The sequence below is a fragment of the Halichoeres trimaculatus genome, unplaced genomic scaffold (genome assembly GCF_033239565.1).
Source record: "Halichoeres trimaculatus isolate MK-OKI-2021-1 unplaced genomic scaffold, fHalTri1.1 fHalTri1_scaffold_6, whole genome shotgun sequence".
Classification (NCBI taxonomy): Eukaryota; Metazoa; Chordata; class Actinopteri; order Labriformes; family Labridae; genus Halichoeres; species Halichoeres trimaculatus.
In genome coordinates, this window is record NW_027437184.1 from 34,578,370 (window position 1) to 34,595,857 (window position 17,488).

General features: G+C 40.9%; 1 protein-coding gene across 1 annotated transcript in view; it reads right to left on the reverse strand.

The window, feature by feature from the left end:
• LOC141791538 (protein turtle homolog B-like) overlaps window positions 1-17,488 on the reverse strand; it is a 218,588-nt gene that overhangs the window by 21,544 nt on the left and 179,556 nt on the right. Inside the window, exon 18 of the mRNA XM_074672094.1 lies at window positions 5,688-7,325. Coding sequence (XP_074528195.1) covers window positions 5,688-7,325 — 1,638 coding nt within the window. The remainder of the gene's footprint in view (window positions 1-5,687; window positions 7,326-17,488) is intronic.

Below are 17,488 nucleotides of genomic sequence, written 5' to 3' on the forward strand. Positions count from 1 at the left end.
GACGCGGCCATATTTGATATAATGTAAGCTTTGAGCTTCATTTCTAACACCTGCAGGGCGCCTGTTAGTCATGTGAACTGAGCCCCCTCGTGTGTGCCAATAATGAAATCAGCCCTGGTTGTAAATAGACTTTTAATGCTGTGAATTCCTTTTTTTTTTTTTTTGTCTGGGTGTGTACGTGACTTCTGGTCTTTCTGCCTCAAGCAGATTGTCGATGAACAGCAACTTTTAGCACTTCCACAAAGGCTTCATTTTTCTAAACCAGATGCTGCCCCTTGTTCAGATCTGTGTGGAAATGAGCATACATCCCAAAGACATGAATAAGTAGATATGAAATACCCCTTTGAGCTGCTTGCCTACAGTGAGGCTAAGTGAGTAGGGGCAAAGTGTCAGGTCATCCTGTGGTTATACACGGCACGGAAACTAAAAAACAAGAATACCTGCACATTCATCTGTATAGGGTTGCACACTACACCATATAGATAAAACGAGGAGACTGGGATTAAACTTTCATCTGTAATTTTTTTTGTTGTTGATTTAAATACAATGTCCTGAATTAGTACCACATGTTTTGACATTGACAATTAAGTAAACTGCATGAAAACTGGTTGAACAAGTTATGATTTATATTCAGTGTACATGCATTGCCTTTAATAGTAATATTGCCCCCACCAAGGTGGCCGCCATGTAGGCAGTTGCTTAGCAGGCTGCTACAACACGCTGATGTATCTAGTCTTTTGTATTCACCAACGGCACACCCATTCGTTTGTGCACACGTTTGATAAATAAGAGCCACTATCTGGATGGTGGCGAATACTGCTCCCAAACCTGGTTGTTCAGTATTAACAGAGCCTTCACAGCTAAAAATAGGAAGCCAAGTGATCCCTCTTTGTTTTAGAGGGACATGACATCCATGAATCTCATGAATAATGTAAAAAGAATGTTAGAATGCGTAACCAGTGTTGACTAAACATTAGACGTCTGATGGATGTACAGATCAAGTCCATATTGCGTCTGTCGTTCAAGGAACAATTCTAGACGTCTACTCAACGTTCAAATCAGGTCCACTATTTAGATGTCTAACCATGACCAAGCTTTGGCGTCAATTTGCAGTTCAACATTCTAACATCGGCTTTTTAGACGTCAAGTGGACGTCTGAGCAGGAATGAGTGATTGACTGAGTGAGTGAGCCCACTGCGCAAACAGATGTTCAAAGGACGTCCTTTCAACATCATTCCTGGACATCTAATTTTGAACATCAGTTTTAAATAAAAGTAATTTGGTTTGTTTGTTTGTTTCCATTTCCTATTTTCCAGTCTAAAATGGTGATTTGTTGTCCTGTAGTCATTCATTTGGCTTCATTTGGCTCGGCAGCAGGTCCTAAGAGGAAATGTATAACACCTTGTTTGCATTTACAGTCACCATCTGCTGCTGAGAAAATCAAATGAAACTACAGGAAAATGAACCAGAACAGTCTGCCACCTTCAGAAACTGGACTACAGCTACGCACAGAAACAGGAAGTAGGATAAAAACAATAAAGATGCCAAGAATTGGCTCAAGTTGCATCAGTATCTACAATGGCTCAGTTAATAGAGACTTGGCTTTGGAACTAAAGGGGCACCGGTTTGAGACCTGGCATGGACAAATATTGTTGTTAAGATAACTGGCTGTTATCTTAACGTCTTGTTGGGTTTAGGTTTGTGGGTTCACGATAGATGGAGGCATTTTGAGGACTGCTCAGTGCTTCCCTCCACACAAGCTATTATGGCTTACAGTGAATGAAACCCAAAATGTATATCTCAAAGATTAGAACATAGTGAAAAAGTTTAATATTATGAACTAAAGGTGTAACGCTCTGATCAGTCAATGAACTGTAAACACCTGCAAAGGTTTCCTGAGCCTTTAAATGGTTTCATAGTCTGGTTCAGCCAGAGAAACAGTCATGGTTCATACTGCTGACTGACAGGTGCACAGAAGATAGTCACAAGGTTACTGCTACAGAAGCTGTTCACAGAGAGCTGGATCCAAACAGATTACTGGAAAGAGGAGTAAAAGGAGAAAGATGAACAAGAAACATGTGGAACCTCAGCCTGGAGAGGGTTGTCAAGAAAAACTTGTTCAAAAACTTCACAAGGAGTGGACTGAAAGTCTGGAGTCAGAGCATCAAGAGCTACAACACACAGGCGGATGAAAGAGATTAACTACACCTGTCTCATTCCTCTAACCACTCCTGAACCAGAGACCATGTCAGGAGAGTCCGACCTGGACTAAAGAGAAAAATAACTGGGCTACTGCTCAGTGGTCCAAAGTCCTCTTTTCAGATGAAAGTCATTTTTTATTACATGTGTGAATCAAGGACTCAGAGTCTGGTGGAAAAATGAAGAGGCTCAGAATCCAGGCTGCTTGAAGTCCAGAGTAAGGTTTCCACAGTCAGTGATGGTTTGGGGCCACTGTTGGTCCACTATGTTTTCTGAAGTACAGGGTCAACGCAGACATTAAACAGGACATTTCAGAGCTCTTCATGCTTCATCTGCTGACAAGCTTCATGGAGAGGCTGGTTTCATTTTCCAGCAGGACTTGGCTCCTGCCCACAGCGCCAAAAGAACCAAAAGCTGCCTCAGTGACCCTGATTATATCTGATAGAGGAGGAAGAGAGAGACTGGACCCAACAACACAGACGAGGCTGCTATCAAAGAAACCTGAGCTTCAGTCACCCCTCAGCAGAGCTACAGGCTGATCTCCTCCATGACACACCACACTGATGCAGGACTACATGCAAAAGATCAAACCAAGCACTGGGTGCACATTAATGAACACACATTTTTAGGACATTTCTGCATTAAAAACAATTTTTATTGGATTTATGTAAGATTTTAATTTCACGAGACACTGAACTTAAGGTTTTTTTGACTGTAAGCCATAATCATCACCGTTAAAGGAAAACATTTTTCAGAGTGTTCTGAATTTGAATTTAACAGCACAAATACGTCTTTCCACAATTTAGACAGCTGTATTAGAGGAAATTAGTTTATAGTTCAGTAACTTAAATTCTCCAAAGACAGTTAACTCGTAACTCCTACAGTTTAGAGTCAAAAAATGAACATCCAAAGAAAGATCTGCCAATCCACTCTGCTATTACAATACAAAACGCTGGATGACATTAAGCAATGACCTACGTTATCTCAGGAGACGGAATCAGATAAGCAATTGACTATTGTTCTCCTGAATAGAGAAGAATGGGGAGCAACGCGAAAACATGACCATTGGTTTGAGTGGAAGCTTTGAGCAGAATCATCCAAGAGTGGTCATCGGTGGAGGGATCAATACGTATGTAAAGATCCAGGGGGAGCAAATTCTTGCCTAGCAAGAAACAAAACTAAAATGCATTAACAAAAAGCCATAGACTTTAACAAACTGAGCCCATATTTCTATAGCTTGGTGGATATCTTCATCCTTAGTGTTAAATGCAGTGCACGTGTAACTAAGGATTCCTCATGACACAGAATCTGCACCGGATGGAAATATGTAGCCACATATCAGGAATACCAAGGGGACCCAGGTCTATCATATATATATATATATATATATATATATATATATATATATATATATATATATATATATATATATATATATATATATATATATATATATAAATATATATATATATATATATATATATATATATATATATATATATATATATATATATATATATATATATATATATATATAAAAACTAAAAACTAAAAACTTTATTTAGAGTTGTTGTCAAACTTTTCAGTCCATGGCGTATTGGATCTGTGTCTCCCTCAGAGACAGTTGTTTGAGCAATTATTTGAATTTCAGAGATTTCAGCAATGGTGAAATGTTCATGAACATACGTCTTGTATTTGAAGAGGCCTGTTTTATGGCACCAGCAAAGATAACACATAAATATCAAGTTAACTGCTGCTATAGAGCAAGTCCATGTTTCTGGTCATTGAGGTAAAAAAAAAGGTGGTTAAAACCATGAAACACCTGACATGACTTGTAAAAATGTACTAATGTCTCTGGACCACCCATCTGCCACGACTCTGTTTATTTACAGCACAGCTGGAGCTGTGTCCAACTGTGCCATGCATAACATGTTAAATGTTTCTTTTTTAACCTTCTTGAAATGTGTTAATTGAGGGTGTCACCTAATCCAAAATGATTTTATTTATTTATTTACTTGATCTCACTTTTGACTTGAGGTGGAGTTCCTCTGGTTGGGTTGTCATTTGTGCGTTCACACTCTGAATGTGGTCAGTTAGCAAACCACTCAAGCATGAAATCCTGATGGTGATACATCTGTGACCTAATCTCATGGCTACCAGATGGCGTATGCATGTTGGTCAGAATGCATAATGTGCAGAAGACTGCAGAACTTAAAATGCATCGCTACTTTAAGAAAAAGAAAAAAGGGAAAAAAGGAAAGAACTTAAACTATACGTGTTGACTGAAGGAAGGAACAAATTAAACAAAGACTTAAAGTCTTGTATTCCCCTTTAAAGGACGAGGTGATCAAAAAGTCCCACCTGCTAACCCCCCCCTTTCAGACATGGATCCAACCCTTACCTATTGCGGTGTAGAGGACCTGGTCACAACAACGCTGCCCAGATAGCTGAGATCAATCAAAAACAAAGCAGGTAAGACTCCAGGAGCCATCAAGAACCACCACACTGCCCCTAATTTATAATGATGGAGACATTGCAGTACATGAGAAGCGGACAGGCCCTGTGACACACACAGCCCAACAACCTTTCCTGGGTAGTCAGACCTTGAAGTGTCCTGGGAGCAATTACAGGGGCGGGGAGAGGAAGGTTACAGAAAAGGGAGGTAGGTTAGGAAAAAGTCTGAGGAGTTGGGAGGTAAGGGAGAATTGGTTAGGTTACTGAGGCCGAGGATGGGCCGCAGGGCCTGCCAAGATGACCTCTTCTTAAAGCATCCCTCCGCATGATAAAGGAATCTTCAAAGGCTTGGAGCTAGACATAACAATGGGTGTTGGTTTTTTCTGGAGAATCAATTAGATGAATATCATGGGATTCCTCCTGTTAGGTGAAAGCAGGGTAACGCATGACACAGATGGAGAAATCAAGGATCCTGTGGTGATGTCTGCAAGTTCGCAGGCGTTTTTGGGGCTGTGCCAGACAGTTCCAACAGTGTACTGACACTGTCCACTGAGCCCCAAAAGGTCTGCCTGTTATCTGTGAAGCATATTCGTTTCCTCGAGGATTCAATAAATGATTGGTTCACATTTATCTTTACATTCTTTTCAATAGAAGTCGAGGTAATAATTTTGGAAACGATGCTTCACAGATTCAATGGGTGATTACCACTTACGTATCTGACATGAAAAGCAGCACTGGCCAAAGTGAAACTAAACTGAAAACATTTCTTGAATTAGCTTATCAAATGATCAATCATCACAACAAAATGGTTATCCATCAACCATATAGTTGGCAGTTTCAAATTACGTGTTACTGATTGAACAAGTATGAACTAAAACATAGAACAATTTGCCAAAGAGATACCTTTAACAAACTGATGGATTTCAGACAGCACTTCAGTAACCAAATGTCAGAGCAACTTCACACAGTAAAGCATTATGGGTTGGGGCAGATGACTCAAATGGTATCCCTCTCTGCATGCCTAATGCACCTACCCTGAAGCTGACAACTGGGGTGGAGAGGGCTGTGATGGAAGGATCTCCTCCTCAGTCCTTCTCTGAGATGGCATCTGCCCAAACATGTTGCTGCTTTCCATGGGGGGTGATGGGGACTGGGAGGCTGGGTAGCTGGTTGCAGAGGTGGCAAAGGCCATGTGGGAACGGTAGCTGGGACTGGCCCTCCTGCTACCCTGGCCTTGTGCAGGTGAGGAAGAGGGGGAAGATCTCCTTGAGAAGCTGGCTGCGGAAGGAGGGAGGAGGGTAATCTCAGACATCTCTGGGGGTATGGGAGGTTGGACAATACTTGGACGAGGCCTGGGACGCACTACAATCTCTGGGGAACCCTCGTGGGAACTAAGGGGGCTTTGGGTGAGGGGTGAGAGTCGAGAGGGCTGGAGAACCACCTGATGCAAGCTGGAATCCATCCTGCGAGCCTGTCTGGGACTGAAACGGGGGGTGGTTTCAAACCATCGTGTGTCCAGGCTACTGAATGTGCTAGGGACGATATGAGCCATTGGATCGGTGTAAGGCAAAACCGGCACACCCACACCATGGCTTGTGTGTCTTAGCTGCCCAAAATGTGCCTCTTGCATAGTAAAATGCTTGGCTGGGGAGCCACGAGGCTTGGCCTTGCCGGGAGACTTGCTTGATTGGCTCTTTGGGGCCTCCAGTGGTAGAACAGCTGGGTAAGTAGGCATTGGAAGGGTGGAAGGCTGAAAAGCACTCAGGGGCAGAACATGAGGTGGAGGAGGATAAGGAGAGTCATGGTGGAGATGTAGAGGGTGATGTGGTGGGAAAATGAATTGGGGCCCCTCCAGACTTGCAAAAGTGAAGTCCAGTCCCTGCCAAATCTCCGGCGAACGAGAGGAAGAGGTGAGAGTCAGAGGAAGTGGGAAACCAGAGACAGAGTATTGTGGGAAGTCACCCTCCCCCATTTCTTCGGGAATCATTGGGTGACCAAAGGGACCTTCAGCAAGGTACGGAGGAGAGGACATGACAGAGCTGAGAGGGCTGGTATCAGGCATGTAAAAAGGAGGTGGGGGATCATGATCCCCAGGAGGGCCTAGATATCCATAGAAAGCCCTGTGGTGGAGAGAGCCTCTGATCTGCCCTGTGGCCTGGAGCCGGCTGCTCTCCATGATGGTCATACCTTCGAAGGGCCTGTGGAACCGAGGGCTGTAGGCTGGAGGTTGCAGGTAGGATTCCTGACTGGAGATGGGGGATATTTGGTGAGGCCGAAGGGGGGGCATAACTGGCGGGAGAGGTCTGGGGTCGTCATTCTCTTCGTCTGACTGTCGGAATTCAGGGTAGAGGTCAGATTCCTCTACGAAAGGGAAGCCTTCAATTCGCCGTGGTTTAACAGACATTTCCATGTCAGTGGGGTCGATCACAAACCGTCCATCTGGGCCTCGGCTTATAAGTTCAATGGGCGTGGTTGCTTCAGCTTCATGTTTAGAGTTGCCATACTTCTTGCTTGTTATTGCTCTTTTGGTCTTCATGTATAAAGACATTTCCTCCTTCTTCCCTGGACTCGGGGGTGGTTTCTTCCCACGCTGGTCGTGACTATCTTCAGAGGACTCTGATGGGGATGCCTTTGAACGGACACTCTCTGGGCTCACCTTTCCTGAAGATGACCTAATGTAAAGAGTACAGAAAAAGGTCAATATTGAGAAAGTACAGAAAAAAAGCACTCGTAGCAGAGCTTTATTGATGGCGGTTGGATCCAGCTGCAAAGAATCAAAAATGAAAATATATTTCATTAGATAGGAGCTATGAAAATAGCCCACAGCAACTTCAACACACCAATTACATCACTTCATAATACAATGTAAGTTTCCTGAGGTTTCTGGTAAAGCTAAGTAAGGACACATCTGATACCTCTGTGCTCATCCTATGACTAGCTTTGTAACTCAATTCAAACATACACTGTGCGTACGTGGTGATGGTTCATGAGTGTAAATACAGGGGTTTTGTGAATCACCACAATCGGTTTCTTGGCAGGTAGTCAGGAAGTGAACACGAGGGAAGGATACCACACATGAAACAGACCAATGTGTATCTCAAACATATACTCAGTTCATGCAGAATTATATTGCGAAAAAGTGAGAAAACACTGACAACAACAGACTGGTTTGTGAGTACCATCAGTCTCGCTATTGGAAATATGAAACAATACAGCTGAGTCTGTGATGTGTGTGACGAATCTGACATTTTTATGTCATTCGCACCGCATGGGCCCTCCATCATGGAGAGCCTCTGGAAGTACAGCCCAAGGATCTGACCAACACATTTATCGTAATATTGGAGGGAACATTTATACTCTCTGAGTTTATTGTAAGAAAATGAGTAAGTACGTTGGATAAGTCGGTAAGTTGTGAAAACCGTTGCCTACCAGCTATCAGTTGTGCTTGCAGCTTAGCACCGGCCAAACCAGCAAGACTGGTCTCATGTCTTTGGGTACTCACACATGCCATTGGAGTGATTCATTTGTAAGACTTAGGCAAAAAAATATTTTGATAACCTCTGGTGTGAACACAACATGACAACAACATTTTAGCTCATTTTATTTTGGTTTGTCATCGAGTTTGGCGTTCAAGCACATTGGTTTCAACATGGGTCAGCTGCTGCAATGATATAGGGATATAACTTGAATACTATGGTAAACTTAGCTTACAAGATTTACTCAAGAAAAAAAAGATGTATCCAGTCAAAGTTATAAAAAACTCATTTATCAAGACTGGTTGCTGTGGTTTGACTGGGTATGACCGACGGTAAACAGACACTCAGCCAGCTGTTATCAGATTCTGCTTTGAAGCACTAGAAATGTGGTTCTTTGCTAGATGAAGATGAAACCACATCTTTAAAACCAAGCCTAATCAATTTGAAAGCAAGAATTAATGCCCAGTGAATCATTGAGCGTGGTTATGATGTCAGTTGTTAATTGGCTTAAATTGATTTTACCCTTTAAAGCAACACCTTAAATAACTCTTACTGAGTTGAGTTGGCCTGCTTAGGGCAACTATCTGTCCATGTTCATGTGATGGGCTTAGAATTTACAAAGAAAACAGAGCAGTATTCATTGAAGTATGCAACACACTGCAAAATAGAGATGTTTCAAAACCTCGTTCAGTGTAATGTGGTCGTTGAAATAAGTTCCATCTGATATCAGTGAATTTAACATGTACAATTAGCTTTAAAAGCCTTGCCAGCACTGCATTGTATATCTGTTTTTAGTGATCTGTGGTCATTTATCCAAAACCTAAACGTTTTCATGGGGTGTGACAAATATGAGCATGAGGTCTGCTGGTTTCAAAAATAGAGAGAAAAAATGAAATGCATGATTTCTTTTGAAGCCATGAATAGTTTATTGAGTGTATGTTGTAACATAGAACCAGCCTCTTGGGACAAACCATGTGTTTACAAAGGACATGCTATGAGCACAGTGTCACTTTGGCAGCTGGGGATACAAAGACACATATATATCATGGATAGTTATGATTTCTCAGAGAATCACAGGGTTAACCACAAATGAGAATGAAATGTCAAATACCACATTTTTGTACAACAATGTATGTACATTTACATCAAAGGACGGCGTATTACAACACTGAAACCTGCCCAAAGGGTTAATGTTATGCTGACTATTCACTCACAATAAATTGTTTTAATTGTTTATCAATCACCAGAAACCTGTCTGGCACATTCATTCCGTTTAAACTTAAATTTACTCAACTTTTGGAGCTAAACAGTAAAACAAGAGGAATCAAAATCATTTTAAGGTCCCAAATCACAACTTTCACATTCTTCTTTGCCAATGCATATGTGGTCCCAGCCAAGCAATGCTAAAACTCTGGAAGGCAGAAGCCTCTGTATTGTTTCTGTTGCCCACCAACACAGAAAAAAGAAGCCCTGTATAGTGTCATTAAAATTTGCTGCTACTGGGACTTGAAAACAGAAGTGGTTTGCTGGACAGACATGCAAAACCTTTCTCCCTTCTCATTATTGTTCCTTTGCATTGATATTGCAGAGTCAAGGTCTGTGAAAGTGCTTTTTGACATGGAGTACCAGGAACTTTAAGTTGCATGAATTATCCTTCAAGGAACTAAGTCATTCTTTGGGCTGTTGTTGTCTGCATTACAACTGAGGCCTGGAGTCTAATGCTGATTGTGCTCAACAGACCAGTGATGTTTGGAAAAGCAATTAAATTAAGGGCAGCAAGAAAAAAAAATTGGCAGTGTAAAAATAGCCACGTACACATGGACCCGCTTGCATTCAGTTTATTTGCTCAAACGGAAATAATTTAACCTTTGTATACACCTCATTCTGAAAGAAAAGTGCCAGTCCAAATGGACATTTAATTGTTTTCACAGGGGTGGAATATTCCTTTCCTCAAATGATTGAGGTATCATGAACCCACTCAGGGTGCGTTCTTTCAGAGCATGCTCAGATATGAGGTAAGATGCAACTAGAAACGTTCCTCAACTTTAAAAATGGTGACGAGCTGTCAGCACTGGACTGCTGCGGAGAGTTTGTTTTTGATCCAAACTTTGAAAGAAATGAACATAATTTCAAGACTGGATGGACGACAAACTCGCAATATGGAGTATTGCAACTCTGTGACAAACAAACTGTCGTCCTCCTGCTTTGATAAATCTTGTGATGTTTACGTTTTTCTGCGCATGCCCCATTCACTATTCTGTTTGATTACAGCGGTGCATGTAAATCAGAGGTTGGAATATTCATTTCCATGTATACTATCGTTTTCGGAAAAGTCATTCGGAAAGATTGCATTCGGAAAGACGAAAAACTCCTCATGTAACCGTGGCTATTGTCGTGTGCTACACTATGGTTAGCCTGTGAGCATGGAGGATACCCAGTCTGTGAGGTTTCTGATCAATTTTATACTTTATTGCAAGGCACAGAGTTTACAAAACCAACACAAGTGCTGGTAAAAAAGAAGTTTCAAACCAGCTTGGTGCTGAATTTGAAGCAAGAAGGTTTTAAATGCAACGGCAGATTGACAGGTGTCTCAGTTCAAACAGTGACTATGTTAACTCTCTGCTTTAAGTGTGATGCATCTCTCTCACTTCTTTAAGTTATCATTAAAAACTTGTCTGATGACATTTTTTTTATATGTTATTGAAAAAATGACTTCCATGTTTCAACAGCTGCAATACACTTGTCAACCACTGACACATTTAGCCTAAAACCACCAGTTTACAGTTTATAGAGAAGGCAAACGTACATAAAAGAGTCATTAAACCAGGTCAATCAAAGCTGGGTGTGAGCTTACATTAAGCAGAGCGTAAAATGAAACAGCATGGGTGCTCCACCTATCAGATAAGTTCAGCATTGCTGGCCACACCCCTAAAACTACCTAAACCTTCAAGCAAGGAAATATCATGGGGGAGATTAAATCACTGTTACTGAATTTAGACCCTGTTTCCAGGTCCACATTTAACACAATAAACACACAGAGTTACTGAAAAGGTCTCGAGTTTCTAGAGTCACTTCCTGCTGTTGGAAAAACAGCTTGAGGTTCAGGTCAGACAAGCCAGCTGCTCTGTTGTTAGCTGCACAACCAACACAAGTGTCTCTTTCCTGACCCAGCACCACCGGACCAAAAAGGATGGTTGCTTCTGTCTTACACAAAATGGTCTGGGCTCAGTTAGTGCTACTTTCTTGCTTATGCACCACTTCACAAAGGACTGCTTTAAAAGTGAGGGTCACCACAAAGCAGAGTTTGCAGTAGCATTAATAAGACTATTAATTATAAGCTATTCATAACAACTGTTTGATCATTTTAATGGTTATTTTTTTACAAGAAAAATAAGGCTTAGTTTGGTTTGGTGTTTTTCTGCCTCATCTGTCTACCATCAAAAAGAATATTAACAAATAAATGAAATGAAAAGGCAGGCCAAACTTTAGAGAGAAATTCAAGGCTGTGCACAAATAACTGCAACAATTAAAAACTCATTAAGATTAAGCCACTGTTAATGACACTGTTCATATATGCGTCAACAAAATGTCTTTGTCAGTTTACTCTTAGATTGAATACAGAGTCTAGACAGTGTACTATAAAACATAAATGCCACCCTAGTGGAAGCTGAGACTATAGCTAACACATAAATGTTCAAATCAAGCAGAGTAAGATGTGCAATAAAGAATGTGAGTATTATTTTGCTTGGTTGATGTAGACCTGCAGATACGTAGGCTTTGTTACCTTTAAGCCAGGTTGGCTGATTGCTGATTTTCATATGCAAAAAGCTAAGCAAACCAACGACAGGCAAAATACTTAAAGTCATCCAACAGACAACATGAAATAACAAGCATTCAGAAGAGCTGGTAGACTAATTTTAGTACTTAGAGAATAAGTCAGTGTAAGTATAAAAGTTATTCAGCTTTTAGGTAGATTATCTACTAATGGGACACTTAGCTAAAATAAGATTCTGTCTGCTTTAAGTCTATGGAGAGACTATGCTAGCTTCCCTTAGCCTCAGCTTTAAAGGACATTACAGTAATGAAAGTGTTCACCATAGATAATGTTTTCATTTCCCACAGTTAGACGCCAGATATCTTCAGTTAAATGCAAATAATCATTTAAAGATCATCATTATTATTCTTTTTATTTTGTGTTGTTTTATTATTTAAAGTAGGTTGTATGAGGTACTCTCATTACACAGTACCAAAAGAATAAACAATACAGACCATTCTGGACTGTTCAGCCACTTTTCTAAGAATGAATTAGTGCCAAACTTGAAATTTATGACAGCTAATTTAATTCCTACATAATGCTTAAACAGAGCATACACTTGCATTGACATTGGTGTTTCAGCTTGAGTTTAGAAGTAGTCTGCAACAGTTACTAAACAGAGGGGCTAAGCTAACTGGGATTCCCTGTGTTTAGATGCACTTAGCGGTCCGACTAAGGTCATAGCTTAATTGTAAAGTCCCAGCGAGGGATCTGGTCTTGTCTGCGTATACATGCAGAAAAGAGAATGCATGTGCATCAAACCAGTTTCAGTTCATCTGAAGAGGAAGAAACACTCCAACAACAATGGTCGAGATGGATGCAGCTGAAGCTCTCCATGTGTCTTATTATGTGTGTTAATTACATTGCATGGTATGTTTTTGTTGTGTTGGAGCGTAGCAACTTTTATTCTCATGGTCATGTATTTCCTCTTCTGAGTGAAATTTGCTCATAATGAACACCACAGGTTACAAGACCTGGTGGGTCCTGCTGAATCCAACCCCAGTGTCTCAGTTGAGCTATGCTCAGTGCGTTCACTATTGGACATGATTTATTGAAAGTGAGAATCACAAATGTCATCTGATTCCCAACAGGATTTTGTGCCATTAAGTCTTTTCCTGTAAAGCCATCAGCTTACATTTTCACACACCCTTTGAAGACTACGATCCTTGTTGTTTAACAACCGAACACTACGACCAGTAATGTTGTTGCCTTGTGGGGACGTTTGGCCTCAGCATGCAGCAAGGTCAGGACTCTGAGGAGCTGGGTTGAACCAAAGTGCAGGTTGGGGGGGGTGTACAGTGTGCAAGGAAAGAGGGACAATGTTTGGCTCACTCACTGAGGGCTAGAAGGTTGGGGCGTGTACCTGCTGGGGTCCAACCCCTCCCAGTACGGCTCAACGCTGGGAATGAGGCTAAGTGGACTCCTGTAGAAGTGGGGAGATCAGACGGTAAGAAGTGAGGGGAGGGTTATGGAAGAAATCAGGAAGCCTGTCGATCAAGGTTTGTTTGAAAATGCTTCAGACAGGAAGAGAAAACTTTGCAGTTATTGTCACTGAGTGAGCTGGAAAAGACAGGAATGGAATAAAAGCATTAGTAAATCACAGAGACCTCTAGAGAGAAACATCAGGGAGACAGAGGGAGAGAGCCAAGAGAGGGGGTGGTAATATAAGTGATGGTTGCACTTTAAGACAGTTCTCCATTTAGTGACTGTTTCTCTGTTCTTAAACCCAAGGTGACCTGATGAAACTCAAACTTTCAATGAGTGTATATGTTTTTTTTGTCCTTTTGTTAGTCATATTTTTTCCTTGCATCCCACTGGGAATCTGAGGCTTAGAATGAACAGAGCACACATTCTTAGAGTTTTCAGCTGTTTCTGGGGAGTGAACTCCTTTGAGAGGTCTCACCTGATCTGACTTGAAGTAAGTGTGTTTTTAAAAGACAACTGCATGGTGAAAGGTTTAAAGAAGCATTTTGTAATTTGGTGCATGTTATGCCTCAAATACACCAGATACGTCTGCAGTGCAACTATGTTGTTCTGCGTCTTGACTGTGTTGTCAACTCACACCGGCTGCATGTTCAGTCCGACAAGCTGCATGACTAACAGACAGCTGGAGTCCGAGGAGTTCCTGTGCTTCCCACTCCATTGATAAGTCTCTCTTTATTCATGTTGGGCTGTAAAACCTCAAACCTGTTGACTTCTGATCTGGCTCTGCTCATTATGTCCATACGTCATCGTAGACAAGCTAAATAACAACGTACGTTTTATTTATTCACCGGTGTTTTTAAATAGTTTCCAGTCTCTGGAACAAAACAGATCCAGTGTAAGTTGACACATTGACATTGAATGGAAGCCTATTTGATCTGTTTGCCATGACGAAATGGAGAAGCTGTTGTAGTCTGACAAGAATTACTGTGACAACCATCCCTGTGATGTGGTCTGATGCCACAATGTGTCAGAGCATCTTTGATAATTAACTTCTAGTCTACCTCTTTGTTATAATGAGTTGGAAAACAAGAGGGGTACAAATTTCAAGCCAACTTCTTGAGCTTCAGTTCAATGTAGGAATGACTGGTAGATGTTTTGATGATAAGAAATTCATACTAGGGTAGAAAGTGTGAAAACCAACCCCATTCTCCCCTAGTACATCCTACCAATACATCAGTAGCCACGTATACATGGACCCAAATATTCCGCTTGAATTCAGTTTATTTGCTCAAACGGAAAGAATTTAACCTTTGTATACACCTCATTCTGAAAGAAAAGCGCCAATCCGAATGGACATTTAATCAGTTTCACAGGGGTGGAATATTCCTTTCCCCAAACCGATTGAGGTTTCATGTATCCACTCAGACGAAAAGTTGTCAGCGCATGCTCAGATATGACATAAGACGCAACTAGAGACGTTCCTCAATTCTAAAAATGGCGGCGAGCAGTCAGCACCGGAGGAAAGTTTGTTTTTGGTCCAAACTTTGAAGAAATTAACATAATTTCAAGACTGGACGGACGACAAACTCACAATACGGAGTATTGCAACACTGTGATTAACAAACTGTTGTCCTCCGTCTTTGATAAATTACGTGATGTTTACGTTTTTCTGCACATGCCCTATTGAGTATTCTGTTTGATTATAGCGGTGCATGTAGACCAGAGATTGGAATATTCCTTTCCATGTAATCTATTGTTTTCAGACGAGTCATTCAGAAAGATTCCATTTGGAAAGACGAAAAACTCCTTATGTAACGGTGGCTAATGATACATCATCACTTCAGTCTATATTATACATTCTATGCCAGTGTTACCCAATCCTGGTCCTGGAGGACCCCTGCATGTTTTAGATGTTACCTGATTCAAATGAATGGCTGCGTTGGAGCCGGGAACATAAAAAACATGTAGGGCAGGGGTCCCCAGGACAAGGATTGGGTAACACTGGTCTATGGTCTATTAGCAGAGAACTGTCTGTTATAAGAGAATCATATAAATTATCACAGACCCTGAATCATTTTTCTGTGTTTGTGTGTTAGTTAAATTAAAACATTCCTTTTCATTCCATTCCAAATAAAAGTGACTGCACGTTAACTGTTTACCAATGATATACCTGATATACTGTGTTATGAGGAACCAAACCTTTCTGTGTTTATGCAGTTGTCACACTGCCACCTTCTGGTAACAGCACATCACTGCATATAATGAGTTATGACTGCTATCCTGTTCTCATACAACTAAAATCCTGTTCATCTTCATTAGCAGGAAGCTGTTTTCAGAGGGGCTGACACACAGTTTACAAATGATGAGAGACGCATGGAAGAAATAATATTTAGATTTAAATTTTGTGACTATATGGTTCAGTGACAGCCCCTAAAATGTTTAAGTTCAGCCCTGCAACTTGACTAACCTAACATTAAGAAACCTGGTCAGCTCATGTGTACACAAAGCCTCTTGGACCCGCATCCCAAAAGAAAGTCTGACATATTAAACTCTTGGTGAATTAACTGCGGCCTTTTGTGGATTTATTCATTTCAAGCAGCAGTGAATCCAATCAGTCTTAAAGTTGGTGTAGAGCTGGATGACAACCTTTACAGAATCTTACAAAAGTCAAAGGACGAGGTTGTGGTGGCTTTGAAAGTTTGAGGTCAGATCCCAAGTTGACTACAAAAATAAACTTCCCACAGTTGTTTAATTTGATTCACCTGAAGTTTGGGAAAGAGCTACAAAAGACCTCAACAAAAAAAAATGTTAGGTGGCTTGACGAAACTTTAAGTTTTGTCATGAAACAGAAACTTGCTCTAACTCAAACATACAGGTCCAAGTTGGATCAAACTTTGCATTCAATAAAAGTCTAAATGCTAATTATGTGACGGTAAGTTTTGAATGAACAACCTCAGAGGTGAACAGCTGAGTTCTCATAATATGCTGATGTACAGAAAGCTACTCAGCCTCTTTGACTGCTCCATGTCTGACAAAGATGCAGCAGAGAGACTGTGTAGGCTACATTATCCCTGAAAAAGTCACAAGACTGCATCAAAGAGTCAAAGTTTTTTGGTGATAAATTCTGAAACATGCAGGTTAACACAGAATTAATATTTCACATATTCATATATTTCATATAATATTTATGATGCTTCGTCTGTAAAGCTTTGTTTCCTGTAAACCAAAGTGTAACCCTGGAAACCCTGAAAATCACTCTCACTGAGCAGAAACATTTTCATGGATGTGTTGTGTACTACTATGATCAACAGTCATATATCAACATCTAAACATATGATTTTGTCTTGTTCATTATACTACACACTAAAAACAGCCGGTTTGTTTAATTAACTCAACTACTGGGTCATGAAATGTTAAACCCATAATGGGCAATTTACATGGGATTTGGGTTATTTTTGTGCAACTCAAGCGCTGAGTTAAAAATCCATCAACCCAACATACAACTGTTGACCAAGCACCTGGGTTGTTTGTGATTCCAACGCCACCGTGTAATCACGTCAATGGACATGCTCCACCTATCAGACACTGACATCAGGCTCCATGCACCAAGCAGTCACACATATCAGCACCTTTTTTACTAAATAATACACATTACTCTGTGACCAGACTTCAAATAACTGCCTTTAAATTAAAATTACTGCTCAACATTGGTTTTAGCATAGTAATTTTTGTTGTGACAGTGTTTTGTAACTGTGAGTGAGTAGGGAATGCAGTGTATATGAGACCCTGCTGTAGTCACGTTTGTGAGCAGGCTGTATCTGCTACTAATGGCGTGGATTAACTGTCTGAACAACTTGCCACTGATCGGTTGTTTTCCATCTGCAGCATAGACTTGCTGTCTGTGCTTCACTGTACAGACCTGTTGTCCACGTTTCACAGCATGGACTGGCTGTCAGTGCTTCACTGCTACATGAAGTCTAAAATGAAGCAGAATTAAACCGCTCCTTTTCGCATATATCGGTTCAAATATGTGGTTGAAACAGCCCAGCATTGTATTCAATTTGACCCAGCATTTGAGTAGAATATTTGACTCATCTGTAGGGTTAAAATGGACAAACCC